This window comes from Ammospiza caudacuta, chromosome Z (genome assembly GCF_027887145.1).
Source record: "Ammospiza caudacuta isolate bAmmCau1 chromosome Z, bAmmCau1.pri, whole genome shotgun sequence".
NCBI classification, from domain to species: Eukaryota; Metazoa; Chordata; class Aves; order Passeriformes; family Passerellidae; genus Ammospiza; species Ammospiza caudacuta.
The window spans coordinates 47,993,933-48,007,439 of NC_080632.1; the positions used below are offsets into that span (position 1 = coordinate 47,993,933).

At 40.5% G+C, this 13,507-nt stretch overlaps 1 protein-coding gene across 1 annotated transcript in view; it reads left to right on the forward strand.

Moving 5' to 3' along the window:
* The window catches only part of LOC131571531 (interleukin-6 receptor subunit beta-like), a 30,938-nt gene extending 17,431 nt beyond the window's left edge, over window positions 1–13,507 (forward strand). The window contains exons 10-15 of the mRNA XM_058824278.1: window positions 189–311; window positions 880–1,032; window positions 3,766–3,909; window positions 6,928–7,024; window positions 8,962–9,025; window positions 13,031–13,507. Of these exons, the coding sequence (XP_058680261.1) occupies window positions 189–311; window positions 880–1,032; window positions 3,766–3,909; window positions 6,928–7,024; window positions 8,962–9,025; window positions 13,031–13,507 (1,058 nt within the window). The remainder of the gene's footprint in view (window positions 1–188; window positions 312–879; window positions 1,033–3,765; window positions 3,910–6,927; window positions 7,025–8,961; window positions 9,026–13,030) is intronic.

Below are 13,507 nucleotides of genomic sequence, written 5' to 3' on the forward strand. Positions count from 1 at the left end.
ATCTAGAGGCACTGAAGAAGGATGTACATATTTTGTACTCAGTGGAAAGCGCTATATTCTTATGCTATGCTATGAGTCTCAGAAAGCAAGAAATATACAGAAAATCTATGAAGCTGTTGATTTTCCTCTTATTCTTTGTAATTTATAACTTTTCAGTAGACCTTGACATATCTTTATTTGTTTTCCAGACAATTTTCAGCCATATAAGTTGTACAAAATAATGGTACATGCATCTGATGTGTGTCAGTGTGAAAGTTTCATAAAACATGAAAAGACTTTTGGAGTGACTCACTTTTACTTCATTGAAGGAGGTATTCTTCCCCTTTGTGTAACCCACCCCTCTATATTTCTTCTTGTTTCCTATTTGTAGCAGTAAAAAAAGGACTACACAAGATTTCTTTTCCAGACGACTGAACAACTTTCTCCAGATAGCATTGCCTTTATTCTTAGCAGTCATGTCCTAGCAGTGAGCAACTTGAATGCTATTCCTTACTGACACATCCACAGAAATATTTTTATTATATGTGACATTACCAAAAATAACAGAAAGATGGTCTCAGACCCATGTGGCTCAAATACAATTTCAATCAGATTTTCCAATCCCAATTTCATAGTGTCTCATATTGCAAGTTGAAATGAAAGTTGTTGCTATTGGAGTAAAATATTCATAATGAGAGAGTCACAATTTCTACCTACTTTGGTATTGTTTAAGGTGAGAGGTTTTTACTATGTGGCACTTTGCCTTTCTCGTGGACCCTTTACATTGCATTTATAGCATCTAGAATTTGACAAGAACTCTCTTGGGAACAGCTGGGATTCAGTCTTGTATGTCCATTGCACAGGTATTGATGCAGAACTCAAATATCTGTTTTTTTCAAGTTCCTAGGACTGGTCCCGCTAATGTGACAATTCTGAATATCACAAAGCATTCTGCACTTGTGAAGTGGACTGAAATACCTGCAGAAGACCGTCTGGGCTTTCTCCAGGGATACAGGATCAGTTACACAGATTCATCAAGGAAGAAGTCTCCAGGTAAGTCACCACTGCCAGAACAAAGCAGCAGCTCAGGGTTATGAAAGAAGAGCTTCATTCAGACCATGTATTCTACTGAGTTATTTATGATTTCTGCACAAATTGAGTGCTCTGCTCTCAAAGGTCAGCTCCTGGTTAGACTCTTAATGCTCTAGATGCTCCCATGAACACTTAGAATTTTCTAATTTTTATCTCAAATTAAATATTGCTATTTCCATAAAAATTAAATTTCTGAGACTACAACAGAATTCTCTAGGAGCACTTAAAGGAAGACACACATTTTCACTATTACGATTTCAGTCACAAATTAATATTATGTTATGTAAGCATGACTTATGTTTCATAGCACCTCATCCAAGCTTGATTCAGAGCCTTTCTATAAGATGCAAGACATTCTGTATTTCATTTTTTAACTCACTTAGCAGTTTGCATTTCTTATGTTTCTAAATACACCGTTATAAATTTAATTTTGGAAACATTTTATTAAATTGGTAGTTTTTATTACTAAGTTTGGATAACCTTAGAGATCTTTTCCAACCTTAAACTACAAATGACGAAACTTCTACAAATAGGAATAAATTAATAGCTGTGAATTCAGACCACTTGAGTTTTCAATTTTAAAAAATCCCCATATTCTTTCGATAAACATTTTCTTTCTGGTCTAGAGTGGAAATCTCTTTGCCATAAGTAATTATACATTAACTTTGTATGTACTGGCTTTCAAATAAAATTGAAGACATTCTAAGGAAGTAAAATATCAAGTAAGACCTGACAAAGGGAGATAATAAAAGTTCTATAATGCATGTTGACCTATGCCTTTAGAGAATCATAAAAGGTCTTCTGGAGATTCTATTCCACTTCAAATACCTATCTGAAATCACAAGAGCAGGCAGAATGGGAACATCCAGGGCTGAACTTAATTTTTTTTTTCTCTATCTTAACCAGTTAAGACAGCAGTGACATGGCATCCAAGAGCCATTTTTTCCAGGCAGGAAGTATAATTTTACTGGAGAATTTGGGGGAAGGAAGTCCATAGGCTGCAGCATCACATCCCCTTCTGTGAAGATTTTAAATCCACAGTGGCAAACTTGAGGAGTAATTTCTGTCCCGAAGGCATCCTTACAACATGGCAGTTTGTACATTATTCTGGCCAAGGGAAAAGTCACTGCACTATCAGAAAAGGCAGGTTTAGCTGAAAGCTCCACAAAGCAGGTAAAGCGGAAAGCACAGCCCTGTTTCTGTACTGAATGATGAGTAATAGCACTGGCATAAATCAAGCTAAACCACTACTAACAACTGGATTGAGACTAAAGTATGTGAAGAGGGCTAGTCCTAACGTTAACTCCTACATTCAGCCTAAGAACAACTGTTCAGCATGTTAGATGTATTTTCCTCTCATGAAGTATAAGCAGCCTTCTGTGTTCATCACCTGCGATGGTTTGACCCTGGCTGGATGCCAGAGCCACTGGAAGCCAGAGCCACTCTGGCTCTGCAGGTGGACAGGGGAGAGAAAATGTAACAAAACATTCACGGGTTGAGATAATGACTAGGAGAGATCACACATTACCACATGAGAAAAACAAACTTGACTTGGGGAAATTGATGGAATTTATTGCTGACAAAATTCAGAGTAGGATAATGATAAGTAAAACAAATCTTTAAAACACCTTTCTCCACCACTCCCTCCTTCCCACCTCCAGCTCTTCCCCACCAGGGAGACACAGAGAGAGTTACAGTCAGTCCATCACAGATTGTTTCTGCCATTGCTCAGGGAGAAGAGTCCTTCTCCTGCTCTGGCATGGATTGCCTCCCATGGGAGACAGCTCTCCCATGAACTTCTCCAGCATGAGTACAGCCCATGGGTTACCATTCTTCACTAACTGCTCCAGCATCCACGCTATTTATTTCCTACAGGATTAAGTCCTTCAGGCCCAGCCTGCTCCAGTGTGGGTTCCCCACAGGGTCACGAGTCCTACCAGGACCTGCTCCAGCATGGGCTCCTCTCTCCATGGGTCTGGAGGTCCCTGTCAGGACCCTGCTCCAGCCCAGGCCTCCCACAGGGTGACAGCCTTGTCTCAGACATCCACCTGCTCTGGCCTGGGTCCCCTCCAGGGGCTGCACATGGATCTCTGCATCCCCTGGGGCCTCCATGGCTGCAGGGCCACAGCTGCCTCACCACGGTCCCACCACGGCTGCAGGGGAAGCTCAGCTCTGGTGCCTGGAGCACCTCCTGCCCCTCCTTCACCAGCCTTGGTGTCTGCAGGGCTGTGCCTCTCACATATTGTCACTCTGCTCTTCTCTGGCTGCAATTACATTTGCAGAGTAACTTTTTTTTCCTTCTTAGATCTGTTATCGCAGAGCCATTTCTAATGGGCTCAGCCCTGGCCAGGGGCACCTCCATCCTGAGCCAGCTGGGATTGGCTCTGCTGGACATGGGAAGCAGCTTCTCACAGAAGCCACTCCTGCAGCACCCCTGCCACCAAAACTTGGCCATACAAACCCAATACAGCCTTGGAGTGTCAAAAGCTCATGCTTTTAACCGCTGGATTTAAAATATACATAAATATTTTGGGGAAAAATGTATCCATCCAAAGAGCATCTGTACAGTCTGGTTTGCTCCAGATGAGGATCAGGGTACTGAAATTTTGCTGTTTGCCCAGTCAGCTGCACTGATACCTGCTCAGCCATGAGAGCTCATCTAATCATCTCCTCCTAAAACCTTTTGTGTTTCAGCTGTTACTCTCAACACTTCTATCACAAGTTACCATCTTACCGGACTGAAGGAAAAGACCACCTATCGTGTGCAGATTTCAGGATTCACTAGTGCTGGAGAAGGACCTCAGACTCTTTCACAGCCTTTCAGCACTCCAAAATATGGTACTGTGGAACCCCTATGCATCTTTATTATCCAGCATGAATCTTTGCTTTATGTCCTCTCAATAATAAACCTCACAAGGTTTATTAGTCAATCCTCAGTTACTGAGAACAAACACAAAAAATTGGTCCTCTGCAAGATGTAAACTTTGTATCACAGAACAAAGTATTTAATTATCTGTATATTACCTGTATTTTATTACCTAATATACAGGGAACTAGGGTTCTTCATCTCTGAAACTTTTTCTGACCTTTTTGTCCTAACTATGTGCACATATATTTATTTATTGACAATTACTCTTTAGATTTCATCAGATGAAATTTCTGTCTGTGACTAGTAATGTTCAATCATCTGCTTTTGGCAAAATCCTGAGCAGTTATGTAAAATTGGCTTCCTGAGCCATTAACTGCAAAAATAAAAGATTAAGTACCTTTCAATTGCTCCTAGTGTGGGTGAACACTAACTAAAATATATTTTGCTTTCTGATAATTTAAGTACATTCTAAGTAACAAGTCCTTTAGGTCACTGACAAAAGTTTACTTTTCTCAGAAGTGCCTGGATAGGCTAAGACCAATACAGTAACATTTTAAAAGTCTAAAAATCTTCAAATCATATAAGGTTGGCTAAACTTAGTCTTTGAAACATTTTTAACACCTTCTCAGTTAAACTAAAACTAACGCTGCAACAGACTTTTTTTGTTTGACCACAGCTTCCCTTAATGGAGATTTCTAAATAGAAAAATAAAAGAACATGCTAAGATGGTATCAGGAACCTGTGATATTCAGAAACAGAAGTATGCAAATGGTTTCTCCCCAGAGTAGATTTTTTGTGTTAAGTGAAAGAGATATAAAACCATACAAATAAATAGTCAAAAATGTAAAGAGATAAAAAGAAAGAAATTTAAAATCTTCCTTGAAATCAACAGGATTTGCACCCCTCCTCACCCCACTGAAAACTTCCTCCTGTCAACACAAAACATTAAAGCCTCTCCCTAGAACTTTCTTCAAGGCTCTATTTCATTCATCCTACCAAGTATGTATTTGAAAAGTATTCAATTTTTCAGTGAAGTAAAAAAATGCAGAGTGAAATTAACACAACATTTTTTAAAAATCAAGTAATTACACTGAATTTAAATATTACATTTACTATTTTTGCTCTTCCCAAACATTTCACAGGTTTAATCCATTAGAAGTATCTAAGGTTTCTTTGCTATAGAGAACAAATTTCAGCAACAGAGCAATTTGCAGTTTTCCAAATTAGTTTTGAATGTTAGGTAGCTGTTTGGTAAAAAAAAACCTACTATTGTTGGGGGATGGGTAGGAAAAGAAAAAGCAAGGGTTTTTTTTTTTTGCAAGTATGATTTGTCAATATCAGTAACACAATCATGAACTGGCCACACTATACACGCACTATTTTTAAACTTTTGATGTCTCCTATAATGAAGGAGACATCAAAAATCTATAACAAAGACATCTACACTGACTCCCTCTTAACATCACAGTCAGCTTTGGTCCTTGTGTTAGCCTGAGCATTTTATCAACATTCATTAACCTCTCAAACACTTTCTCCTCTGTAGGTAGGTGGGATCTTGATAGAAAATATCTCAAGCAAGTATTAAGAGGCAATAAGAGACATAGGTTTGCTTCAAGGCTTGACAAATGACTGATTACAGATAAAGTGGTCTTAATGATCTTAAAAGTTAAAGCACGGACACTATCTAAATACACAAGCTGTGTTATTGCTATCAGGACCAGGCATGACCTCTCAAAACAACCCTAAAACAAAATAAAGCCCAATCAAATAAAAAACCCACAAACAAACAAACAAACAAACAAGCAAAATCCCCAGAAAACAAAAACGAAAACCAACCAACCAAAAAAACCCCCAAACACTACCAGTAAATCCTGAAATCAATAAAAAGCTACTTTCATTTAAATAGTTTCTTATAATGTCAGATGTGCATGAGGGTCCTGACCTGTTAAAGAAGTTAGAGCTCACATAACAGCTTGGGGAGGAAATAAACCACTTGGCAGGTTGGAGATGGAAAAAGAACCATCTGAAGTTCAGCAAGGGCAAGTGCAGGGTCCTGCAGCTGGGGAGGAATAACCCCAGGCACCAGCACAGGCTGGGGCTGCCCTGCTGGGGAGCAGCTCTGTGGAGAAGGACCTGGGGGTCCTGGTGGACAAGAAGCTCTCCATGAGCCAGCAGTGTGTCCCGGTGGCCAAGAAGGCCAATGGTATCCTGGGGGCATTGGGAAGAGCATTGCCAGCAGGTGGAGGGAGGTGATCCTGCCCCTCTAGTCAGCCCTGCTGAGGCCTCACCTGGAGTGCTGTGTCCAGTTCTGGGCTCCTCAGGACAACAGAGACATGGAGCTGCTGGAGTGGGTCCAGTGGAGAGCTGCAAAGGTGTTTAGGGAGCTGGAGCACCTTACTAGCGAGGAAAGGCAGGGAGAGCTGGGCCTTTTTACCATGGAGAAGAGGCAACAAAGAAGGGACCTCAACAATATATACAAATACCCTAAGGGCAAGTGTCAGGAAAATGGGGCCAGACCCTTTTCTGGGGTGCCAAACGACACAAAAAGAGGCAATGAGCATAAACTGAGACACAGGAATTTCCACCTGAACACGATGAACTTCTTTACCGTGAGGGTGATATTGACCAGAGAGGCTGCAGAGTCTTCTTCCATACAGATACTCAAAACCTGCCTGGAAGCAATCCTGTCTCACCTGCTTTAGGTGAACCTGCTAGTAGGGGATTAGAATACATGAGCTTCAGAGATCCCTTCCAATCCCAACCATTCTGTGATTCTATGATACCCATATAGCTTAAAAATACAAACCTGAAAAGCCCACACTCCCCTGAGAACACCAGCTTTAGTTTTAACTAAATTTTACTTAAATTCCAGAACAATGTGTAAAGTTGGCTTTGACTTCTCTTTGAAATATTTCTCTCATGAAGTTAATAAGGTCTTTCTGTACTTAACACCATAAATCTGATTCAAGCTTTCTGTTTCCCATCAGATAAAGGAGAACTTGAAGGTTTTGTGATTGGTCTTTGTTTCAGCATGGTACTCATTCTGGTTTTTGCACCTCTCACTTGTTCTCTGGTGATTAAAAGGTAAGAACAGAATATTGGCTGGAGTTGCTAGCAGCACTCTTGTTTTGCTTAGCTCTGAGTTTCATGACCCCAGGCCTTTCTTGTCATTAAAGGCAACACAACTCAAAAAATGCGCAACACCAAAAGCACCACAGTAACCTCACAGTGAGAGCAATTACAAGCCACTATAAGCTAATTTAAATGGTAAAACAAATTTGTAAAAAATCTTACTCTTTAGATTTTGGTTCCTTTATGTGACTACCTCCTGTCACAAACACTCTTAGAAAGAGACAGGACCATTTCTCACACTGGGACATATGCAACATATATATAGATAAAGCATGCATTTGATAAATTTTATCTAAGATGTTTCTTGTAAACACATTTGGATATTAAATTTATAAAGTATGCATATAAGCACATAATGACAAGGAGCAATACATGCATAGGAACAAGAGAGAATAATAAGGGTGACTGTAAGTTCTGGCAATGGTCCTTTTATTTTATGAAAAATTGGTTTCTGCAATAATAAAGTATTCACCCCCACATAATAATCTGAAGTACAATATCAGGAGCATACACTATGACTAGACAGTTTGCATAGTAATGGGTTCCAATAATAATTTTCTGACAAACCTAATTGCATACAACCACTCATGTTACTATTTGGTGTCCTAGAACACTACCTTCCCTTTTACTCTTCTTCACAAAGCACCAGCCTCAGAAGATGAAAGCACAACTGCTGAAGGACAGTTGGCACAATCAGTGGCTTGAGAGCCACACAGCATGACACAGCCTGCTTTAGCTTTTAACACTTGTCCTTGCCACTGGGAAACAGACTCTGCCTTTTCAGATTGTATTCTAAGTTGCACTGTGTCTGATACAACAGTTTTGGCAGGAACTTCTGAGACTTACCTAGTTTTGACCTAGAGTAAACTTTATTGTGTTCAGTATAAGACTACACCTCTTTGTCTGGGCTCAGTAGGAAAGAAGAAAGGGGAAAAAAGTAAAACAAAACACAAAACAACCAGGCAGCACCCAGAAGCCCAGTGTAGCACTACAAAATAGTGCTTAAATTTGTACATTTGTAGTAATATTGAACATTTGAACTGAGATAAAGGGTCCCAGTGATACCCTCGTCTCAATTGCCTTCTTGATTTTTAAGAAAAGGGTCACCAGCCAGCCAAACACCCATCTTCACAGGATCAGCAGGAGATTCAGTAACTTTACAGCCACAGTTTTCACCTCCAACCACAGCCTAAGCAGAGGCAAAGTACCCTAAGTCTAGCTTTACTTTCAAAACAGGAAAATACTGAAACCAACACTAATGCAGAGTGTTGGACTACTTAAAGTCTCAGCCTCTCTTACAGCTTTGTTGAGGCTTTTTTTATGGAGGTGAGATACTGTATGTGATAGCTGCCAGAAAGAGCCAAACTCAAAACAATCAGGAAAGAGCAGGAGTTGTGTTGTCTCCTTAGAGCTTCTTCCAGGCTACCGGTGCCATTGCACAGGGGCTGAATGCAGAAGCATTTGTTTTCAGGGGAAAGGAAACTTTTAAATCAAAGCCCAGGAGCAAATACTTACTAAAACAAGCTTTGTTTTTTATATCCCAAAGACCTCAAGGAAGATGGAGGATTTGTGGAAATGATAACAAATTAGATGTATAGAAATATTAGATATATAGATTAAAAGTACAGAAAGAGACAACATTGCCGGTACTTTCACAGCTCCTTTGTCATTAAATAAGGATGTTAATCATCATTAACTCAGTATTTCAGTATAGACAACCAAGTTTGTTCTTCAGCTTTTAATTAGCATTATGCTTAAATGTCCCTGTAGAACACCTTTTTTATGGTTACAAAAATGTCAATATGTTATGTATGAACAATAATTAATTTAGATGCATAGGAAATGTCAGTCATCTAACCTGATGTTAAATGTAAAGTACTTCTTTACAGGCTGAAAATATCATATTGGCACAGTGTGCCCACCCCAGGAAACAGCACTGCACTCCAGGATGTGGTGAGTACTCTTCTGACAGCATGAAAAAAATACACAGGGGAGATCTTTGATTAAGCTATAGTGCTAGTTATCTGTCCTTTGACACTTTACTCAAGAGAATGTCTAACATCAACTGCTTGGAAGCCAGAGTAATATTCAAAATATAGGATGGGGATAGTTTCTATTTAGGCATAGGCTGTATACACTGTAAAATCTAATAAAGGTCTCAGACTGTTTTTGAGTACATTGTAAAGCATTTTTAAAGACATGATCCTTAAAAGAACAAATCAAAGCTGAATGGAGGTAGATGGAGTCTAAAGAGAGAAATTCAGAGGTTTTTTGTCCATCTGGACCAAATTTCATGGGACAAGCCAATTAAACCTGAAGCATCTTCATTATTTTCCTTACCATAAAATGAAGTGCCATGAAGTCTGACCATTAACCAGTCAGTTTTCACCAACTCAAACTGATTATTAAGTACAAGTTGTTCAAAATACAAAGTAGTGGATTGTGACCTAATTCCAGAGAAGTCTAATGAGAGAGGCCATGTAACATGGTATTTTCTGAAGACTGCTCCTCAGCTTGCCTCCAAAGCAATCCAGGGGTTCTGTCTGGCAGCTGGTGGCTGTCTGAGGAGCACCTACCTACCTATAGGCCCCAAGGTTCAGCAGCATGCTCACATCTTGCCCACAGCTTTCCCCTTTATTTTGCTAAGTATACCAGAATTTCAGTACTAAATAAGCAGGAAAATCAGCTGTTAGGAAAAAATACAGCTATTAGAATCAACTGCTGGAGACCACATTATCCACTTTTGCCTATTAGTGGACTTATTTGTATCTTCACCTCCTTGCCTTCCCACTTTTAGCAAGATTTCTGCTGCAGTTTTTGTGACATCTGATACTAAAAGTCCTCCTTTTAGAACACATAAATTCATCTCGTAAGTCTCAGACCACCTATGATTGTGGTTTTGTATCAGGAATTCCTACTGCTTTCCTTTATAAATCTCTTTTTCTGGAAGACTTGAACTTAAGTTGGCCCTTCACAATCTAGCAGTTCCTCTCACAAGCTTTAACAAGCAGACTTCTATCTCATCAAATTTTGGGCATTGGCTAGGTAGGTATCTAGTGTCCAGAACTGGGATACAGAGTGAACTAATCAGAAACAGTATTTCAGAAGACCCTGATAGTCTGCTGATAATCAGAAGTTTTGCTGAACATCAACATTGCTTCCTGCAACAGAGCAAGTAGGAATTTTCATATTCCAGATCAGGACTTTCTCACTTGCTTTCTTCCACCTAAATGCAGCTAAAGAAGTCATGAGTTCAGAGCTAGTCATTAGATAGCCATTTTGCAATGAAGAAATGCAAGTGAAACATGCTGAGACTGCATGCTACAGAAAGGATAAGTAGGTTTTACGAACCACAGTGCCATTTTGACATAAAATGCATAAAAGCAAAATATATGAATTAAAAATGCCTTTAACTTTTCTTGCAGAAGCAAAGAAACTGTCAAAGAAAATGAAGTTTGTATTAACCATGCCTGGTAGATAATATTGCAATGTTCATAACATGTTAGACACAGAAATACCAGACACCAGATAATCGTTTGGAAGAAAGCAGAAAAAGCACTATGTCAGGAGACAGTACAGTAAACAGTTTAGCAGATACATTGTCTAGAATTAATTTGGTAATCTGAACAATTAATGAACTGTGGAGAAAGGTATTCCCCAAATAGGTAAGGCAAAACAGAGGCAGGGAGCAAATCTTGCTATATTCTGTACATACATTTGATTTCTAGTTGTTCCAAGACTGAACTACATCAGTTTAGTTGAGCAACTTAGCAACTCATGACAAAAAATACAAAAATAATCCAAAAAAGACAGCAAGACAACTTGTTGTCCAGTAATCCAGGGGATTACTTAACAAAATATAAATCATACATCCCATGGTACAGAGCAGCAGGAGGAACTGAAGATATTGTCATTACCGAGATGAGGAAAATGAACTGTGGGGAACTAAAATGTCAGTCAGTCACTCAAACCAGTCTCCTGGTCTTCATATATAGCCAAAATTCTTCAAAGATGCTTCTTCTTCTTTGCCTATTGCCTCTTTCAGACAGAATCCTAGCATTGCTATGTTGTTTAGAAAAGACCTCCATGATCATCAAGTCTAACCATTAACCAGTTCACCAATGATCCATGTCTCCAACTGACACAGGAAGACCTTTCCCAAACACTTTCAGGGATGGTGAATCCACCACATCCCTGGACAGCCTGACCACACTTTTTGAGAAGAAATTCTTCCTAATATCCAATCTAAACCTTTCCTAGTACAACCTGAGGCCATTTCCTGTCATCCTGTCACTTGTTACCTAGGCAAAGAGGCCAACCCCCACCTGGCTACATCCTCCTTTCAGGCAATTGCAGGGAGTATAAGGTCCCCCCGGAGCCTCCTTTTTTCCAGGCTGAACACCTCCAGCTCCCCATTAGACTTGTGCTCCAGACCCTTCCACCTCTCTGTTGCCCTTCTCTGGACACACTCTAGCACCTCAAAGTCCTTCCTAAACTGAGAGCTCAGCACTGGACAGGATTCCAGGTGTGGCCTCAGCAGGGCCCAGCACAGGGGGACAATCCCTGCCCTGGCCCTGCTGGCCACAGCATTGCTGATCCAGGCCAGGATGCCATTGGCCTTCTTGGCCCCCTGGGCACAGCCTGGCTCATGTTCAGCTGCTGTCACCAGCACCCCCAGCTCCTTTCCAGCCACTCTGCCCCAGCCTGTGGAGCTGCCTGGGGTTGCTGTGACCCAAGGGCAGGACCCAGCACTGGGCCTTGTTGAACCTCTCACCATTGGCCTCAGCCATGATCCAGCCTGCCCAGATCCCTCTGCAGAGCCTCCCTGCCCTCCAGCAGATCAGCACTCCCACCCAGCTTGGTGTCACCTGTGAACTGATTGAGGGTGCCCTCCATGAGATCACTGGTGAAGATGTTAAACAGGACTGGCCCCAGTACTGAGCCCTGGGGAGCAGCACTGGTGGCTGAACACCAGCTGGATGTAACTCCACTCACCACCACTCTCTGGGCCTGGCCATCCAGGCAGTTTTTTACCCAGTGAAGAGTATAACTGCCTAAGCCAGGAGCAGCCCATTTATCCAGGAGAACTCCGTGGGAAATGGTATCATGTGCTTTACTAAAGTCCAGGTAGACATAAAACCTATTTCAGATTTGTTAGCTTTTGAATTTGGGCTGCTCAAAATTAAAAAAAATACGATAATGAACATACATATCATACAGATCTTTATTAAAAAAAGGAAGAAGTTAACCATGTAGTGATGTCTACTTATCCCATTACAAGTAAAAAAGAGAGAGATTTTATTTGGTATTCCTGAGGCTTCGAAGAACAACATTCTCATTTCTCAGTCAGATCACAACTTGTAAGAAGAAAGAAAATAAAAAACAATGCACACTTGCAAAAAAGCCCATTGTAAACAAGTTTAGAGCAGGTGGAGACAGGGAGGTAGGGGGGGAAGGAAAGAAGAATATCTAATAGCTATACCAGCCTGCTCATAATTTAAAAACCATTATGGCAAACACAGAAGAATCTAGAAGGAAAATAAGGAAGCTTAGTTTTACCAACAGTTCTCCATTTAACCATCCAGAATTTGCAAAAAAATTATTACCCCAGGTATACCCAGATCACAGCATGGCATGAAGTTTAATAACAAACTGTTCATAGCAGCTGACAGCTTAATGTTTTCTGGCTGCTGTTCAAATTTCTGCCTTTTCACAGTAATATATTTGCTAAATTTTTTGAAAGCTGTGTTCTCAGAACAGCACATTATGAGGCTTACATTTTATCATCACTAATTTTGGTGTAGAGTAAACACAAAAGCAAGGAAAACTGATTAAATACTATGGGACCAGAGATGATGGTCCTTTAAATTAGGTACTTTAAGTTATATTTCTAAAACCAAAGATGTGCTAAAATGGATTAATTAGCATGTTATTCTTTTTTCTTGCTTTCTCCCACAGGCTAATTGGAAATGCGTTTCAGGATCACTGCTTCAGGCCCTATCAGACAATGATACCACCAGCCTTTTTGTCATAGAGCATGAATCAAAGGTTCCTCTGACCCTAGATCTCTCCGTAGATGGTGGAGAAGACAACAAGCATAACACCTGCCAGTCAGAAAAACCTAGCAATAGCATAGACATGAGTCCAAGGCATGAAGAAATCCCTGCAGAAGCAGTGACAAGTGAAGAAGACACCATTTCCACGAAAGTACCACTCTTGAGTGACTATGCCAGCATGGAGTTTAGTCAGAAAGCCCTGATGGGTCTGGCAATGAGCACACCTGAAAGAACTGCTCATCCTCATCTGAAAATGGAACTAAGCAGTAAGCCAGCACAAACTGTGCAGAAGGTTTTGTTTGCTTCCCAGGACTACCTCAAACAAAGCCAGGTGGTACTTCTGCCATCTGGACCAAATTTCATGGGACAAGCCAATTAA